Source organism: Oncorhynchus keta, chromosome 23 (genome assembly GCF_023373465.1).
Source record: "Oncorhynchus keta strain PuntledgeMale-10-30-2019 chromosome 23, Oket_V2, whole genome shotgun sequence".
In the NCBI taxonomy this organism is placed as follows: Eukaryota; Metazoa; Chordata; class Actinopteri; order Salmoniformes; family Salmonidae; genus Oncorhynchus; species Oncorhynchus keta.
This window is the reverse complement of record NC_068443.1, coordinates 47,410,374-47,430,536: the sequence shown is the minus strand read 5'-3', so window position 1 is coordinate 47,430,536 and position 20,163 is coordinate 47,410,374. Positions and strand designations below refer to the sequence as shown.

The following is a 20,163-nucleotide window of genomic DNA, read 5'->3' as shown; positions in this document are numbered from 1 at the left end:
TGTACCTGCCGGCAGGGCGGGATTAACACAGCCTTGGATCTGAAATAACAGCTGGCGAGAGAAGTGCACCATTTTCAATGACTATTAATGCTTAGCCCAACCAATCAGCTGCGCTCCAGCTGTCCTTGTCATGCGCGCTCCTCGTGTCTTGATAGAATAAATGTCTTAATTCTCTTCACCAACAGCAAACCCATCATTCTTATCACATGTCTTGACATAAGGTAATTGACCCCCAGAATCGTGAAGATATATATATTTCTAACCGCTAACCTCTCGATAAAAGCTTATGTGAGAAGATGATCCATCAGTCAATTGATTAAGGCATAATTCGAATGTCATATATAATTTTCAAACATTCAGTTACTTGTTGATATTTTGCTAACATTATAAAAGGAATATGAACTAGAGGAGACAAAGGACTGTGCTTAATAGTTTATTTTATTTTATTCCAGATTATCATGTTACATTCATCCCACCCATCTCTCCTGTAACTTCTCCTAGGCTAAAATTCCAACTTGCATGATACTTGATGTTTGGAACCTTAAACAACTAAACACTACTCCACAACCGAAAAACACTTCCGGGTTTATTTCTCTCAAAATCACTTTTTGTTGATAACTCAGCAAAACATGGTCTGATTGGGCTGTCTTTTTGCAAGGAGGTCGTCCTCCACATTAGGAACGTGCTGACTTCACTATGTCATTTTAGCTTCTGTTTTATCTGAGAAAATGCGCGGTACTTTCACCCATGCTACCTTTGTCCCGGCTCTCTACTACAAAGCAGGTTAGAATGAGTTTTTTTCAAACACAAAGCTACTGCACTAACTAGGTTGTGTTCTGTATTGTGGTTTTTGAGGCCTGCCTTTGATTTTGATTGACAGGTGTCCTTATAAAATATTGTTAACCATTTCACATGTTCTGATTGGACTAAGTTAATTATTTGTTTTCCTCACAATTTATCTGGTTCTAATTGCCTTAAACATTTGAGGAGGTAATTCACTTCATCCAGTTTGTATGGTATTTATGGTACCTTTTTACTTGTTCTGATTTGTCAAAAGACAAGCTGCACCCAATTTTGGACGCTGGCTCACAGGATGAATGAAGTAATTCAGTTATACTCTATTCTACAGGATCATGAAGTTCCTCTTGAACAAGAAGAAGTTTAAGGAGACATTGAGACCTTATGATGTCAAGGATGTGATCGAGCAGTACTCTGCCGGCCACCTAGACATGCTCTGTAGAATCAAATACCTCCAGACAAGGTAAGCAGAGTTGGGGTTACATTTTGAGTTGACTGAAATGAACCGAGTCGACATTGAACAGCACCGTAAATTGTATTACCCAAAGCATTTGATTTACAGTGCCTAGTGAAAGACTAGACACCGCTTGCACATTCTTCACAGTTTGCTGTTTTAAATTTAAATCTAAAAGACGCACCAGAATGGCTTTCCAAAAGGTGTTGAGTGTTCCTGAATGGTCCTCAATGGTCTCAGTCCTGAATTAAATCTGCTTTAAAATGAGAAACGAGGTTTGAATATTGCTGTCCATCAATGACTCAAAAAACAATGGGTATATGTTTCCCTAAGAGTTGTTCAAAGTTAGAATCTTATTCAAAGTGATATAATGGCGCAGGAGGGGATGGCTTCCGTTTTACGGGCTCCTAACCAAACTGTGCTATTTTGTTAGTTTTTTTGTATTGTTTGTAACTTAATTTGTACACATCCCATCAAATTGTATTGGTCACATGCACGTGTTTAGCAGATGTTATCGCAGGTGTAGCGAAATGCTTGTGTTTCCAGCTCTGACAGTGCAGTAATATCTAACAAGTAATATCTAAACGTTTCACAACAATACACACGAATCTAAGTAAAGTAATGGAATCAAGAATATATAAATATATGGAGGAGCAATGTCAGAGCGGCATAGACTACATTAGAATAGAATACAGTATATACATATGAAATGAGTAATTCAAAATATGTAAACATTATTAAAGCGACTAGTGTTTCATTTATTAAAGTAGCCAGTGATTTCAAGTCTATGTATATAGGACAGCAGCCTCTAATGTGCTAGTGATGGCTATTTAACAGTCTGAGATAGAAGCTGTTTTTCAGTCTCTTGGTTCCCAGCTTTGATGCACCTGTACTGACCTCGCCTTATGGATGATAGCAGGGTGAACAGGCAGTGGCTCGGGTGTTTGTTGTCCTTGATCATCTTTTTGGCCTTCCTGTGACATCGGGTGCTGTAGGTGTCCTGCAGGGCAGGTAGTTTGCTCCCAGTAATGCTTGGGCCAGAATGTTCCACCCCCTGGAGAGCCCTGCGGTTGCGTACGGTGCAGGGTCCGTACCAGGCGGTGATACAACCCGACAGGATTGTGCATCTGTAAAGGTTTGTGGGGGTATTAGGTGCCAAGCCAAATTTCTTCAGCCTCCTGAGGTTGAAGAGGTGCTGTTGCACCTTCTCACCACACTGTCTGTGTGGGTGGACCATTTCAGTTTGTCAGTGATGTGTACATCGAGGAACTTGAATCTTTCTAACTTCTCCGCTGCGGTCCCATCGATGAGGATAGGGGGTGCTCCCTCTGCTGTTTCCTGAAGTCCACGATCATCTCCTTTGTTTTGTTGACGTTGAGTGAGAGGTTATTTCCCTGGCACCACACTCCCAGAGCCCTCACCTCCCTGTACCCTATCTCGTCATTTTTCGTAATCAAGCCTAATACTGTTGTGTCATCTGCAAACTTGATGATTTAGTTGGAGGGATGCTTGCCCATGGAGTCATGGGTGAACGGGGAGTACAGGAGGGGGCTGAGCACGCACCCTTGAGGGGCCCCTGTGTTGAGGATCAGCAAAGTGGACACGTTGTTTCCTACCTTCACAACCTGGTGGCGGCCCATCAGGAAGTACAAAACCCAGTTGACTAGTCTCTCAAAGCAATTCATGATGACAGAAGTGAGTGCTACGGGGCGATAGTCATTTAGTTGGGTTACCTTTGCTTTCTTGGGTACAGGAACAATCGTGGCCATCTTGAAGCATGTGGGGACAGCAGACTGGGATAGGGAGAGATTGAACATGTCCGTAAACACACCAGCCAGCTGGTCTGCGCATGCTCTGAGGACGTGGCTAGGGTTGACACGCTTATATGTCTTACGTCGGCCACGGAGAAGGAGAGCCCACAGTCCTTGGCCGCGTCGGTGGCACTGGGTTATCCTCAAAACTGGCAAAGAAGGGGTTTAGCTTGCCTGGAAGCAAGACGTCGGTGTTCCATGTGGCTGGTGTTCGTTCCTTTTGTAGTCTGTGATTGTCTGTAGACCCTGGCACATACGTCTTGTTTCTGAGCCGTTGAATTGCGACTCCACTTTGTCTCTATATTGACGTTTTGCCTGTTTGATTGCCTTGCGGAGGGAATACACTGTTATTATTCTGCCCTATCCCCAGTCACCTTGCCATAGTGAAATGCAGTGATTCGCGTTTTGCGAGACTGCTGCCATCTATCCACGGTTTCTTGTTAGGGTAGGTTTTAGTAGTCACAGTGGGTACAACATCTCCTATACATTTCCTGATAAACTCAGTCACCATAACAGTATATTTGTCAAAATTATACTTGGAAGCTACCCAGAACATTTCCCAATCCCCGTGATCAAAACAATCTTGAAGTGTGGATTCCAATTGGTCAGACCAGCGTTGAATAGTCCTTAGCACGGGTTCTTCCCTTTTGAGTTTCTCCCTATAGGAAATGGAGTCTTAGTCAGATTTGGCAAAAGGAAGGCTGGGGAGGGCCTTGTAGGTGTGAGTGAGTGTTTAAGCAGTCTTATATATATATATATATTAGACCCATATGTCATTGTTATATATATATATATATATAGAAACACATTGCAATTATTCTCGAATGAGCGGCAAAGGATTAGCATTTCAGTGATTATAATTATCCACTGTGTGTAGTGAATCCATTTAGTCTTTCCTGCTTTCTCAGTCCCCACCCCTTTCCTTTGTCTACCAAACTGTCATATCGGCTTAGCCCACTAGGGACTTTTCTATCATTGTTAGTAACCAATATCTACTGTCTGTTTGTTAATGTATTTTTGTGATTATTTAGTTGGTAAATAAATAATTAAGCCAATTTGTATATTGCTGAATCATCATGGAAACTACGGTTCGAGCAGATAACCAAGAATTTTATGACGCATGGAATGAGAACTGATGTGGTAATAATTCATTAATAGAAGACTAATTGATCAGATATTATAACTTTATAATTCTAACTTTTTAATCTCAACATTTTCCGTGGTGCCCCGACTTCCTAGTTAATTCATGTTTACATTATTTGTTTAATCACGTAATAATTAAACCTAGAGAAATGATTTGATATAAACAAGTATTCACATTTAATGATAGTCCAGGCATGACACCTACTACACCTGCTCTGTTTCTCGTCGGGTGTGGCTGGGCTTGCAAAGTATTACAGACTACAAAGGGAAACCCGCCTTTTATGCTCGCTTTGAGGCAAGCAACACTGAAGTATGCTTGAGAGCACCAGCTGTTCCGGATGACTGTGTGATCACACTCTCCGTAGCCGATGTGAGCAAGACCTTTTAACAGGTCAGTATTCACAGTGGTGGGAAAAGTACTCAATTGTCATACTTGAGTAAAAGTAAAGATACCTTAAAAGAAAATGACTCAAGTAAAAGTGAAAATCACCAAGTAAAATCCTACTTGAGTAAAAGTATAAAAGTGTTTGGTTTGAAATATACTTAAGTATTGAAAGTAAATGGAATTGCTAAAATGTACTTACGTATCAAAAGGAAAAGTATAAACCATTTCAAATTTCTTATTTTAAGCAAACCAGACGGCACAATTTAAAAAATATATATATTGACGTGTGCTAGGGGCACACTAACACTCAGACATAATTTCAAAAACTAAGCATTTGTGTTTAGTGAGTGCACCACATCAGAGGCACGAGGGATGACCAGGGATGTTCTCTTGATAAGGGATTGAATCAGACTATTTTTCTGTCGAAATGTAACTAGTGCTTTTGGGTGTCAGGGAAAATGTATGGAGTAAAAAGTACATTAGGAATGTAAAAAAAAAAAATGTAAGTTAACAAAAATATAAATAGTAAAGTAAAATACAGATACCAAAATTACCTACTTAAGTTGTACTTTAAAGTATTTTTACTTAAGTACTTTACACCACTGAACTTTCACAAAGCCTTGGGGACACCACTAGAGATGCTGGGTTTGAGTCCAGACTCTGTCGCAGCCGGCCACGACCGGGAGACCCGCGGTGCACAATTGGCCCAGCGTCGTCCAGGTTAGGGGAGGGTTTGGCCAGCAGGGATGTCCTTGTCACATCGCTTACTAGCGACTCCTGTGGCGGGCCGAGCGCAGTGCACATTGACACGGTCGCCAGGTGTACGGTGTTTCCTCCGACACATTGGTGCGGCTGGCTCCCGGGTTAAGTGGGCATTGTGTCAAGAAGCAGTGCGGCTTGATTGGGTTGTGTTTCGGAGGACGCATGGCTCTCGACCTTCGCCTCTCCCGAGTCCGTACGGGAGTTGCAGCGATGAGACAAGACTGTAACTACCAATTGGATAACACGAAATTGGGGAGAAAAAGGGGGTAAAAAAAATACAAGTAAATAACAAATAAAAAAAATAATTGCGATGGATTACCAGGGCGTGTACTCAAAGCATGCGCGGACCAACTGGCAAGTGTCCGAACTGATATTTTCAACGTCTCCCTGACCTAGTCTGTAATACCTACATGTTTCAAGCAGACCACCATAGTCCCTGTGGTGCCAAAGAAAGTGAAGGTAAATTGCCAAAATGGTTACCACTCACGTCGGTAGCCTTGAAGTGCTTTGAAGGCTGGTCATGACTCACATCAACACCATCATTCCGGAAACCCGAGACCCCTCCTGTACTCCCTGTTCACCCACGACTGCATGGCCAAACACGACTCCAACACCATCATTAAGTTTTCTGATCACACAACAGTGGCCTGATCACAGACAACGATGTGACAGCATCTAGGGAGGAGGTCAGACACTTGGCAGTGTGGTGCAAGGACAACAACCTCTCCTGCAATGTGAGCAAGACAAAGGAACTGATCGTGGACTAGAGGAAAAGGCATGCCGAACAGGCCACCATTAACTTCTTTGGGATAGGTGGGACGGTATCCGGTGAAATGGCAGTGAGCCAAATTCAAATTAAATCACTATAAATATTAAACTTTCATGAAATCACAAGTGCAATAAACCAAAATAAAAGCCTCAAAAAGGCTTTACGGCGAAAGCAAACCATGCGATTATCTGACGACAGCGTCCAGTACACAAATGCATAACAAATCATTTTCAACCAGGGAGTTGAGACATGATAGTCAGAAATAGAGATATAATATATGCCTTACCTTTGAAGATCTTCTTCTGTTGGCACTCCAAAAGGTCCTAGATACATTGCAAATGGTCCTTTTGTTCGATAAATTTTTTCTTTATCTATAAAAACTCAGCCCGCTTCAGTCAATAATCCACTCGGTTTCCATCGGTCAAAATGCATACAAAATTAATCCCAAACGTTACCAATAAACTTTTCCAAACAAGTCAATCAACATTTATAATAAATCCTTAGGTACCCTAATACGCAAATAAACAATACAATTTAAGACCGAGAATTGTTATTGTTATTGCACTCCCTTAGGTTCTTTCCCCAAGCAGTTTCTGTTGTTGATGACTAGACACTACGTCTACTTTGTATCGTTATAAACTCAGCAAAAAAAGAAACACCCTCTCACTGTCAACTGCGTTTATTTTCAGCAAACTTAACATGTGTAAATGTATGAACATAACAAGATTCAACATTTACATTACATTTAAGTCATTTAGCAGACGCTCTTATCCAGAGCCACTTACAAATTGGTGCATTCACCTTATGACATCCAGTGGAATAACAACTGAGACATAAACTGAAGTTCCACAGACATGTGACTACCAGAAATGTAATTATGTGTCCCTGAACAAAGGGGAGGGGTCAAAATCAAAAGTAACAGTCAGTATCTGGTGTGGCCACCAGCTGCATTAAGTACTGCAGTGCATCTCCTCCTCATGGACTGCACCAGATTTGCCAGCTCTTGCTGTGAGATGCTACCCCACTCTTCCACCAAGGCACCTGCTAGTTCCCGGACATTTTTGGGGGGGAATGTCCCTAGCCCTCACCCTCCAACAGGTCCAAGGCGTGCTCAATGGGATTGAGATCCGGGCTCTTCGCTGGCCATTGTAGAAAACTGACATTCCTGTCTTGCAGGAAATCATGCACAGAACAAGCAGTATGGTTGGTGGCATTGTCATGCTGGAGGGTTATGTCAGGATGAGCCTGCAGGAAGGGTACCACATGAGGGAGGAGGATGTCTTCCCTGTAATGCACAGCGTTGAGATTGCCTGCAATGACGACAAGCTCAGTCCGATGATGCTGTGGCACACCGCCCCAGACCATGACGGACCCTCCACCTCCACCTCGATCCCGCTCCAGAGTACAGGCCTTGGTGTAACGCATTCCTTCAACGATAAATGCGAATCCGACCATCACCCCTGGTGAGACAAAATCGTGACTCGTCAGTGAAGAGCACTTTTTGCCAGTCCTGTCTGGTCCAGCAACGGTGGGCTTGTGCCCATAGGCGACGTTGTTGCCGGTGATGTCTAGTGAGGACCTGTCTGACAGCAGGCCTACAAGCCCTCAGTCCAGCCTCTCTCAGCCTAAGTCTGCCACTGCAAGGACGATCAGCTGTCCGTCCTGTCTCCCTGTAGCACTGTCTTAGGCGTCTCACAGTCCGGACATTGCAATTTATTGCCCTGGCCATATCTGCAGTCATCATGCCTCCTTGCAGCATGCCTAAGGCACATTCACGCAGATAAGCAGGGACCCTGGGCATATTTCTTTTGGTGTTTTTCAGAGTCAGTGGAAAGGCCTCTTTAGTGTCCTAAGTTTTCATAACTGTGACCTTAATTGCCTACCGTCTGTAAGCTGTTAGTGTCTTAACAACCGTTCCACAGGTGCATGTTCATTAATTGTTTATAGTTCATTGAACAAGCATGGGAAACAGTGTTTAAACCCTTTACAATGAAGATCTTAATCTTAATTTTTACAAATTAAGACAGGGTCCTGAAAAAGGGCTGTTTCTTTTTTTTGCTGAATTTATGTTACTCGTTATATTAAACCTACCACCTGCACCTGCTTCTCGACTCCCAGCATCTACATTACAGGAAGGCCCAAAAAATTGTCAAAGACTCCAGTCACCCAAGTGACTCTCTCCTGCTACCTCACGGCAAGCAGTACCGGAGCTCCAAGTCTAGGACCAAAAGGCTCCTTAACAGCTTCTACCCCCAAGCCATAAGACTGCTGAACAATTAATCAAATGGCCACCCAGACGATTTACATTGATGGTCCCCCTTTTGTTTTTTCACTGCTGCTACTTGCTGTTTCATATCTTCATATCTTTGCATAGTCACTTTACCCCTACCTATATGTACATATTACCTCATATTACCTCGACTAACCTGTACCCCCGCACATACATAGTCTCGTTATTGTTTGTTTTTTTAACTTTAGTTTATTTAGTAAATATTTCCTTAACTCTATTTCTTGAACTGCATTGTTGGCTTGTAACTAAGCATTTCACAGTAAGGTCTACACCCGTTGTGTACAGCACATTTGACACATTTCAATTTGATGTTTATAATGTTCATGAGATCCAAGTTGGTGAAAGTTTACATGCTTTAAGTAAACAGGGCACCAATTCAGTGCATGCTGTGTAATTGTGAGATGCTGTGGTCTGTTTTTCTTCAATTGCATTTTAATCCAAGACAAAATAGCAAATTAATACAAATTATTTCACAATTCCTAGACAATATTGAGACAATATTTCTAATTCAAGAACTGCATTTCAATTAATTCTCTGACCTGTATCCAAAGGCGAGGCCTGTCCACTTCAGGCATATACATCTAAACTGACTTTCCACCATGAACTTCTGTGTAAAAAAGGGAAGTTTAACTCATCCTTCCGTTGCACTTAGCATTTGTGCTATTTATGCGGAGAACATTTGAGCCCATGATTCTTTGTGTTGAAACCATATCACAATATCTGTTCATACTAATGTTATCTGTTCTTGTTTTTTTTTTATTTTCAGAATAGACATGATCCTCGCCCCTGGTGCCCCTCTGACCCCGAAACATAAGAAGAGTCAAAACAAACCGAACCCATTTGCCTTTCCAACTCAACAGTCACCAAGGTCTGACTGCAAAGTCATTTTCTGTCAAAACATTGCCCCACCGTCATACAATCTTGCATTATTTATGCTAATGTGTGGTGCTTGCATCTTGTACTGCATTGCTCTGATCAAACTGTATTAATCCCTAAATGTGTTGCAGGCATGAGTCCTATCTAGCCAAAGCATCCATTCCAGATGCTGACCAAGACCAAAGCATGATGGGTAGATTTGTCAGAGTGGAGAGACAGGTACAGAAAATACCTTATCAGTCCATGTTCCATCCTTTTTCTCTCGTTGTGCTCCTGAGACCTATGTCTGTTTTTCAGATGTGCCCTTGCACAATACAACATATTTACATATTATATCCAAAATATGCATAGGCATTTTTTTAAAACACTGTCATGGGAAACACAAATATAACATCATAAATCACCTGCGAAAACAGTTACATTCCTCCACAAATAAGTCTCCAATCAATACTCTAAACTGCCCGAATGGCACCAGAACGTTGATTAAATGTATAGATTTAACTTTGGATTGGAGATGTTTGATGTGAGTCTGGAAGGAGAGTTTAGAGTCTAACCAGACACCTAGGTATTTGTAGTTGTCCACACAAGTCAGAACCATCCAGAGTAGTGATACTGGACAGGCGAGCAGGTGCACGCAGCGATCGGTTGAAGAGCATGCATTTGGTTTTACTTGTATTTAAGAGCAGTTGGATGCCACGGAAGGAGAGTTGAATGGCATTGAAGCTTGTCTGGAGTGTTGTTAACAGTGTCCAAAGAAGGGCCAGAAGTATACAGAATGATGTCGTCTGCGTAGAGGTGGATCAGAGACTCACCAGCAGCAAGAGCGACATCATTGATGTATACAGAGAAGAGAGTCGGTCCAAGAATTGAACCCTGTGGCACCCCCATAGAGACTGCCAGAGGCCCGGACAACAGGCCCTCTGATTTGACATACTGAACTCTATCAGAGAAGTAGTTTGGAATGGAAGGATGGAATGGAAGGAGAAGGTTAGGAAATGTAGATTTTTGGGACATTAGATTGCAGATAGGCAGGTAGACAATAATCAATTTATACTGAACAAAAAGTCTAAACACAACATGAAACTATTTCATTTTTTTTACTGAGTTATAGTTCATATAACAATATAAAATCAAATAAAATGTTATTTATCACATTCCCAGAACACAACACGTACAACCTTACCGTGAAATGTTTACTTACAAAAACAATGCAGTTTTAAGAAAATAGAGTTAAGAAAATATTTACTGAATAAACTAAAGTAAAAAAATAAACAAATAAACAAATGAATACAATAAAATAACAATTGAAATAAATTCATTAGGCCCTAATCTATGTATTTTACATGACTGGGCAGGGGCGCAGCCATGGGTGGACCTGGGAGGGCATAGGCCCACCCACTGGGGAGCCAGACTCACTCACTGGGGAGCCAGGCCCAGCCAATCAAAATGAGTTTTACCCCACAAAGGGGCTTTATTGCAGACCGAAATACTCATCAGTTTCATCAGCTGTCCGGGTGGCTGGAATAAACCATCCGGACAGCTGATGAAACTGATGGTAGAGAAATAGAGAAAATAATACATGCTAATTAACAGGGATGTAAACAAATTTGTGCACACAATGAGAGAAATGAGCTTTTTGTGCATATGGAACATTTTGGTGTTCCATTTCGGTGTTCCACATCATTTTGGTGTTCCACATCCACACCCTTTTGGTGCTATTTAGAACCCTTTGCAGAGGGTTCTACAAATAACCCTAGGTAGATTGTTTTTCATAGTATCCTCTAAGAAGGGTTCCACCAATAAACCTTTCATCTTTGAAGAGTTGTTCCTTGAACCCTCCATGTAGGGTTCCAGCGATCTTATTAGCCTTTAAAATTAAACTCATTATGACAATCTATAACATATCATAAGGCCTTTCTTTGATGGCCTTGTTGTACCCTAACACAGTTGTGTGAGGAAACTCCTGGTTTACGGGCCATATCAGGCCTGCAAGTCACATTATTAAGTTATATGTTATTCCTATTAGAATCCAGCCTGAGTGAGGATATCCAACATTTGGAACTTTTATTCACCCGCAACCTGCATTCAGAATAACTGCTGGGGGGTGAAGTGTGAATAATGAGACTACCCAACTCATCTAAACTGAAACAACCATCTCAGTAGCAGGTGCAGTAAGTCCAACTATTAAGAGATTTGATTAGTTTAGAGTATTTTTGTATTTATTGTAGCATAAGATTAATCAACCACTCAATGTACATGCAAAAGCACAGATTTTGAAACAAACAATTCTGAAAATCAACCTACAATAGAGCAATATGATAGTGATGGGCGATTGTTTGAGAGTTTTACTCTGCAAATAGTAAAAATCACACTCAATATTAAAGAAATGCTCTGGAACTTTGGCGACTAGTAAAACATTTTTAAACCTCACGCTTTTGGCTGGATGTGTCAATGTGTAGTTCATACATGCGTGATCTATGAGCATGAGCAAGCATCCCTAGTTTAAAATTGACTGTTTACTGGAAGCTCTACAGCACCAGTTTCCCTTAAATTTTCCCTCCTGATGCTAAGGCACTAATGCTCAGTCACTTAAACTCCTGATGCTAAGGCACTAATGCTCAGTCACTTAAACTCCTGATGCTAAAGGCACTAATGCTCAGTCACTTAAACTCCTGATGCTAAGGCACTAATGCTCAGTCACTTAAACTCCTGATGCTAAGGCACTAATGCTCAGTCACTTAAACTCCTGATGCTAAGGCACTAATGCTCAGTCACTTAAACTCCTGATGCTAAGGCACTAATGCTCCGTCACTTAAACTCCTGATGCTAACATTTAACATTTAAGTCATTTAGCAGACGCTCTTATCCAGAGCGACTTACAAATTGGTGCATTCACCTTCTAACATCCAGTGGAACAGTCACTATACAATAGTGCATCTAAATCTTAAGAGGGGGGTGAGAAGGATTAATAATATATAATAATAATAATAATATATGCCTTTTAGCAGACGCTTTTATCCAAAGCGACTTACAGTCATGTGTGCATACATTCTACGTATGGGTGGTCCCGGGAATCGAACCCACTACCCTGGCGTTACAAGCGCCATGCTCTACCAACTGAGCTACAGAAGGACCAACCTATCCTATCCTATCCATTCCTTAAAGAGGTGGGGTTTCAGGTGTCTCCGGAAGGTGGTGATTGACTCCGCTGTCCTGGCGTCGTGAGGCACTAAGGCTCCGTCACTTAAACTCCTGATGCTAAGGCACTAATGCTCCGTCACTTAAACTCCTGATGCTAAGGCACTAATGGTCAGTCACTTAGACTCCTGATGCTAAGGCACTAATGCTCAGTCACTTAAACTCCTGATGCTAAGGCACTAATGCTCCGTCACTTAAACTCCTGATGCTAAGGCACTAATGCTCAGTCACTTAAACTCCTGATGCTAAGGCACTAATGCTCATTCAATTAAACTCCTGATGCTAGGGCACTAATGCTCAGTCACTTAAACTCCTGATGCTAAGGCACTAATGCTCCGTCACTTAAACTCCTGATGCTAAGGCACTAATGCTCCGTCACTTAAACTCCTGATGCTAAGGCACTAATGCTCAGTCACTTAAACTCCTGATGCTAAGGCACTAATGCTCATTCAATTAAACTCCTGATGCTAGGGCACTAATGCTCAGTCACTTAAACTCCTGATGCTAAGGCACTAATGCTCCGTCACTTAAACTCCTGATGCTAAGGCACTAATGCTCAGTCACTTAAACTCCTGATGCTAAGGCACTAATGCTCCGTCACTTAAACTCCTGATGCTAAGGCACTAATGCTCAGTCACTTAAACTCCTGATGCTAAGGCACTAATGCTCATTCAATTAAACTCCTGATGCTAGGGCACTAATGCTCAGTCACTTAAACTCCTGATGCTAAGGCACTAATGCTCAGTCACTTAAACTCCGGATGCTAAGGCACTAATGCTCAGTCACTTAAACTCCTGATGCTAAGGCACTAATGCTCAGTCACTTAAACTCCTGATGCTAAGGCACTAATGCCCCGACACTTAAACTCCTGATGCTAAGGCACTAATGCTCAGTCACTTAAACTCCTGATGCTAAGGCACTAATGCTCAGTCACTTAAACTCCTGATGCTAAGGCACTAATGCTCAGTCACTTAAACTCCTGATGCTAAGGCACTAATGCTCCGTCACTTAAACTCCTGATGCTAAGGCACTAATGCTCCGTCACTTAAACTCCTGATGCTAAGGCACTAATGCTCCGTCACTTAAACTCCTGATGCTAAGGCACTAATGCTCAGTCACTTAAACTCCTGATGCTAAGGCACTAATGCTCATTCAATTAAACTCCTGATGCTAGGGCACTAATGCTCAGTCACTTAAACTCCTGATGCTAAGGCACTAATGCTCAGTCACTTAAACTCCGGATGCTAAGGCACTAATGCTCAGTCACTTAAACTCCGGATGCTAAGGCACTAATGCTCCGTCACTTAAACTCCTGATGCTAAGGCACTAATGCTCAGTCACTTAAACTCCTGATGCTAAGGCACTAATGCTCATTCAATTAAACTCCTGATGCTAAGGCACTAATGCTCAGTCACTTAAACTCCTGATGCTAAGGCACTAATGCTCCGTCACTTAAACTCCTGATGCTAAGGCACTAATGCTCAGTCACTTAAACTCCTGATGCTAAGGCACTAATGCTCCGTCACTTAAACTCCTGATGCTAAGGCACTAATGCTCCGTCACTTAAACTCCTGATGCTAAGGCACTAATGCTCAGTCACTTAAACTCCTGATGCTAAGGCACTAATGCTCAGTCACTTAAACTCCTGATGCTAAGGCACTAATGCTCAGTCACTTAAACTCCTGATGCTAAGGCACTAATGCTCAGTCACTTAAACTCCTGATGCTAAGGCACTAATGCCCCGACACTTAAACTCCTGATGCTAAGGCACTAATGCTCAGTCACTTAAACTCCTGATGCTAAGGCACTAATGCTCAGTCACTTAAACTCCTGATGCTAAGGCACTAATGCTCAGTCACTTAAACTCCTGATGCTAAGGCACTAATGCCCCGACACTTAAACTCCTGATGCTAAGGCACTAATGCTCAGTCACTTAAACTCCTGATGCTAAGGCACTAATGCTCCGTCACTTAAACTCCTGATGCTAAGGCACTAATGCTCAGTCACTTAAACTCCTGATGCTAAGGCACTAATGCTCATTCAATTAAACTCCTGATGCTAGGGCACTAATGCTCAGTCACTTAAACTCCTGATGCTAAGGCACTAATGCTCAGTCACTTAAACTCCGGATGCTAAGGCACTAATGCTCAGTCACTTAAACTCCTGATGCTAAGGCACTAATGCTCCGTCACTTAAACTCCTGATGCTAAGGCACTAATGCTCAGTCACTTAAACTCCTGATGCTAAGGCACTAATGCTCATTCAATTAAACTCCTGATGCTAGGGCACTAATGCTCAGTCACTTAAACTCCTGATGCTAAGGCACTAATGCTCCGTCACTTAAACTCCTGATGCTAAGGCACTAATGCTCAGTCACTTAAACTCCTGATGCTAAGGCACTAATGCTCCGTCACTTAAACTCCTGATGCTAAGGCACTAATGCTCAGTCACTTAAACTCCTGATGCTAAGGCACTAATGCTCATTCAATTATACTCCTGATGCTAGGGCACTAATGCTCAGTCACTTAAACTCCTGATGCTAAGGCACTAATGCTCAGTCACTTAAACTCCGGATGCTAAGGCACTAATGCTCAGTCACTTAAACTCCTGATGCTAAGGCACTAATGCTCAGTCACTTAAACTCCTGATGCTAAGGCACTAATGCCCCGACACTTAAACTCCTGATGCTAAGGCACTAATGCTCAGTCACTTAAACTCCTGATGCTAAGGCACTAATGCTCAGTCACTTAAACTCCTGATGCTAAGGCACTAATGCTCAGTCACTTAAACTCCTGATGCTAAGTAAGTAAGGGTAAGTAATCCTTCTCACCCCCCAAAAAGATTTAGATGCAAGTGGCTGTTCCACTGGATGTCATAAGGTGTATGCACCAATTTGTAAGTCGCTCTGGATAAGAGCGTCTGCTAAATGACTTAAATGTAAATGTCTAAGACACTAATGCTCAGTCACTTAAACTCCTGATGCTAAGGCACTAATGCTCAGTCACTTAAACTCCTGATGCTAAGGCACTAATGCTCCGTCACTTAAACTCCTGATGCTAAGGCACTAATGCTCAGTCACTTAAACTCCTGATGCTAAGGCACTAATGCTCAGTCACTTAAACTCCTGATGCTAAGGCACTAATGCTCAGTCACTTAAACTCCTGATGCTAAGGCACTAATGCTCAGTCACTTAAACTCCTGATGCTAAGGCACTAATGCTCAGTCACTTAAACTCCTGATGCTAAGGCACTAATGCTCAGTCACTTAAACTCCTGATGCTAAGGCACTAATGCTCCGTCACTTAAACTCCTGATGCTAAGGCACTAATGCTCCGTCACTTAGACCCCTGATGCTAAGGCACTAATGCTCAGTCACTTAGACCCCTGATGCTAAGGCACTAATGCTCCGTCACTTAGACCCCTGATGCTAAGGCACTAATGCTCCGTCACTTACCCTTCTATCCTTCCAAAAAATCATCAAAGAAGCCCTTCTTCCAAAAATAGTTATTAGAATGAAAACGTTTTGAGGTAGAACCTGTTGCCTGTTACAAGGAACCCTCGTCTCCAAGAAAGGGGTCTTCAGATGAAAATGGACCTTTATATTATTATTATTATTATATTATAGAACCCTATCCCTCAGTAGAACCCTTTTGGAACTTTTAGGAAAAAAAGAGTGTAGGATTGTAGTAGTTCCAGTATGTAGGTGAGTAACTGTTGTGTGGTCTCAGGTGGAGGACATGGAGAAGAAGCTGGACTTTCTGGTGGACATGCACATCCAGCACACTGAGCACCTTCAGGTGGACTCGGCCGGCGCCACCCACATGACCACGGAGCCCCTTGACCATGTGACGGGCAACACAGGCTCTGACGGCAAGGAGGGCTGTGGCTACACTGAGATCCGCCAGGTCTTCTTCAACTACACCGAGACATGCCCCCAAATGTCCTATCAGGTGCCTGTGAGCAAAGTGACGCCTTACTACAGCTGCCGCAGGGAGCCCAGTGCTGCAGCTGGAGGGGCGGAAGGAGTTGGAGGACTGGGGCTGCCTGGGGGTGGCTACATCCCCCCTGACCCAGTCCCACCTGGCCACCACCTAGCCCCGATCCCTACCTTCACAGAGCGGCCCAACGTACTCCCCATCAGCTCACTCCTGGACACCCAGGTGGCTGGACGGGATGGAGGGCATGGGCCACAAAGTCCCTACACGGAGCACCTCACGCTGGGGCTGGGCAGGACCATGGGGCAGAGAGCGGTGACGGACACTTCGCCGCTATCTATGCTTTCTGTGAACCACGAGGAGCTGGAGCGCTCACCCAGCGGGTTCAGTATATCGGGGGAGCGCGAGGATAGGGAGGACCCCGCGCTGGGGACAGCAGGCGGGTCGGGAAGGTTGCGGGACAGCCGTTACCTGGCAGAGGGGGAGACGGACACCGACACGGAACCCTTCACGCCCAGCGGGGGTGGGGGGCAACTCCCATTGTCATCCACAGGAGAGGGCTTCCCTGATTCTGTATGGAACACACCGCCCTGAAACGCTCACCATTTTTATTCCTTAATCTTACACCTCCTCACCAACCCTTATTTAGTTTGAGTCAAATCGACAACCTTAAGCCCCTAAGCCCATGCCTCTAAAAGCCAGTCGTCTTTGGGTTAAACGCACATCAATGAACTCAACGCCATGTGCGAGTTCAATCGGCACATGTCAATTATTTTGGGTGAAATCCATGTCTCTACACCCAAGTCAGTTTGGATAGACTTTATCCCCATAGACCCCAATTCAATCCAGATTTAATTGACACTGAATCCTGACTCATTTTGGTTTACACCCTACACTTTATTGTGTGACCCAATGGCCCAGAGAAAGCTGCGGTCTCAAGACTGGGTACACACACGAAAAGAAAAGAAAAGACACAGACTTTGTACAGTACAGCGCACTCATCACAACATACATAAAGCTAAGATGAAAAGGTATATAGCATTAATATAAATATATACGTCAAACCTTTATCGCTGCAAAGCAAACCGCACTGCATGTACCGCATGCATTCTTTTTGTCGTAGAGCCTGCAATGTTCAGGTTTCAGGAAAAAGAAAACCGTTTTGAATGGTACTTATAAATACTGTCATTTTTATGTAATACTTATTTTTTTATATAAATACATTTAATTTTGTTGCATGGTTTGCATGATGATGCACCATTTACAGACAGTTGACCTGAATATTTTTAACAAAAGTCTCCTGTCTCATTCTTTAGTACAGTACATGTGTTGCTTACTAATGTATGTGTGAGTTGGGAAAAGAATGACAAGCCAGAGACAAAAGACTTCTGCTTCCTTTTCGTCAATAGACAATATAGGGATGCCCCTTCTTCTTTCATGCTGTGCAGTTTTTGAAAGGTTGTTTTAGTTCCTATCAGAAATCCATTCAAACATAAAATCAGTCATTAATTCACTACTATCCTTAAATGAGAGAGAACTCTTCCTCTTTGACACACCACAGATTTATTTGGCATACAGTAGTTTTTGCATCTTAAAAAAATCTTGTAATGACACATTCAGGACAACTCAAGTAAGTTCTGTGATGAGGCATGGTAAGAACCAATTCTTGCATTATAAGTTACAGATCTGATAAATTACAGATCATTTGGCAGATCGGCTTAAAGTGAATTTTAGACATGCCACGTCTAGATTAGAATTAACGGTTATTTAGCAAGATTGCATCACAAATTCTGATTCCATCATTTAAAAAAAATCATAATAATATTGTATGTACTTAGACAAATCACTCTATAAATAGTACAATATCTGAAAACAGCTAGAATAATACCATAAATATATAATCTACATAGTATGTAAAATGAGAAAACAGTGACAATATCATTACATTTTCACAGAATGTAATGACAAGTGTAGCATGATGTAGGTCAACTTTAACGTGAAACAATTGTGTAATGTCTTATTATATTACTGAGAGCAGATTGGCAAATAAATCACAGTGATGTGAATCACTTGAAGAAATATGAACAAAAGTGAAAAAAATGTCCCCCTCACAAATGTAACATTGAAGTTTTTAGTGTTTTTCCAAAATGGTTTATTTTCTTTTTGGTTAAAAATGGAAAATGTAGTTTATTTGTAGATGTTAATCCAGTGGGTAAAACTGTTTGCAATTACGTCATTATGCTGTCTTTTATGACGCCCTAGTCCAAGGAAGTTTTGCTAACGTCTTTTTAACAACCAGAGAAGTGTAATCTGGCCAGATAACAAAATTGTATTGGAATGAAACAAAATGGCATTATCTGGTTGTAATCTAGTTAAATGACATCTTCTCGACCAGACATACAGCATCCAGACAGTCTTTAAGACTTGCCAAATTTTAGACTCAAAGGTTTATTTATCTACATGTTTATATTTTACAATACAGATTGAATTGATAGAACATATTAAAGACATAAATACAAAATTAAAATAATTGTTAATTTTAAACAATGTTTTAAGTGAGAAGTAGACATTGGTCTGACACCGAAAAAGAAAGGAAATTCACATGAGCACCACAATGCCTACTCCATCCATGCTCTACCAAGGTTTTTCAGCTAACAGCTTTGACCTACTACAGTAGCTATGTTGGTCTATTGTACGTCAAACAATGTGTATGCAGTTTGCTTAGGATTCAAACCTTCTCAAACAGCCTACTGTAATTCATAGTCTTATAATTGGTGCTCCCACATTCAACTTAATATATTGGCAGTGCTATTGTAACCTTTTTAATTTGGCCTCTGCCAAAAGATCAGCCTTTATGCCACAGGTGATGTGCTTGCATAACTGCAAGGGTTGCTGGTTTAAATCCTGTTCTGCTGCCTGTAGCCCTTTAACACGCTAAGGTCGATGTCTGCGCCCCTACGGAAATCTAATTAGTGTTAATAAAATCCACATAGAAATCTGTCAGATATCTATGTAACACTTCCACATTTGTGGTGAAAGGTGGCAGAGCAGTGTTTGTCAGACCATGAAACATCCAGAAAATCAGGCTTCTCACAAAATCGTCTCTAGCGTCCAAATTATTATGACCTATGACCTTTCTATGGAAAGAAGAGACTCTCCTGAACATGACGGTGTTCTCTGTTTTGCTCTACGACCCCCACAAGCGTCTAAGGACTCGTCTGAAGTCGGTACAGCCGATCTGCCAACTTCTGTCTGTAGCGTCCGCGCAGTTTGGGCTACACACTAATAGGACCCCTCTGCGTAAAGGTGAGACTCGCACGAACATGTTTGTTGTTTTTCTCTAGGACGCCTCACAAGACTTGTCTGAAGGTCCCCTGGTACCAGTTGAAAAAATAAATTGAAGTATATATGGAGACTGTCTAGTGACAAAAATAAGGGGTTAAATACATGTTACATTTTTTATTTTTTTAAAGTTTCCTGATCTTTCTTATATGTGACCGACTGGCTCAAATCGGTCTTAATTAGCAACATTTTAAATTGTTTTTTTGTTTTTTTACATTGGAGAAGAGTAAAGACTACAACATGGTATATCATACACTCCATTTTTGAGGAACAATGGGAAAGTAATTATGCTTTGAAAGTTGATAAACTTGTAAACTCACTTTTGAGAAAATGGCCTTTGAATGTTTTGGTACCTAGAATGAAGAGCTAATCTTTGTCTACACCCATTCAGCATTGTTCAC

General features: G+C 42.0%; 1 protein-coding gene across 1 annotated transcript in view; it reads left to right on the top strand.

Annotated features, from left to right (window-relative positions):
- The window catches only part of kcnq3 (potassium voltage-gated channel, KQT-like subfamily, member 3), a 160,294-nt gene extending 142,642 nt beyond the window's left edge, over window positions 1–17,652 (top strand). Inside the window, exons 13-16 of the mRNA XM_035800596.2 lie at window positions 1,130–1,261; window positions 9,179–9,280; window positions 9,420–9,507; window positions 16,214–17,652. Of these exons, the coding sequence (XP_035656489.1) occupies window positions 1,130–1,261; window positions 9,179–9,280; window positions 9,420–9,507; window positions 16,214–17,014 (1,123 nt within the window). The 3' untranslated portion in view covers window positions 17,015–17,652. The remainder of the gene's footprint in view (window positions 1–1,129; window positions 1,262–9,178; window positions 9,281–9,419; window positions 9,508–16,213) is intronic.
- Window positions 17,653–20,163: the final 2,511 nt, after the last annotated feature.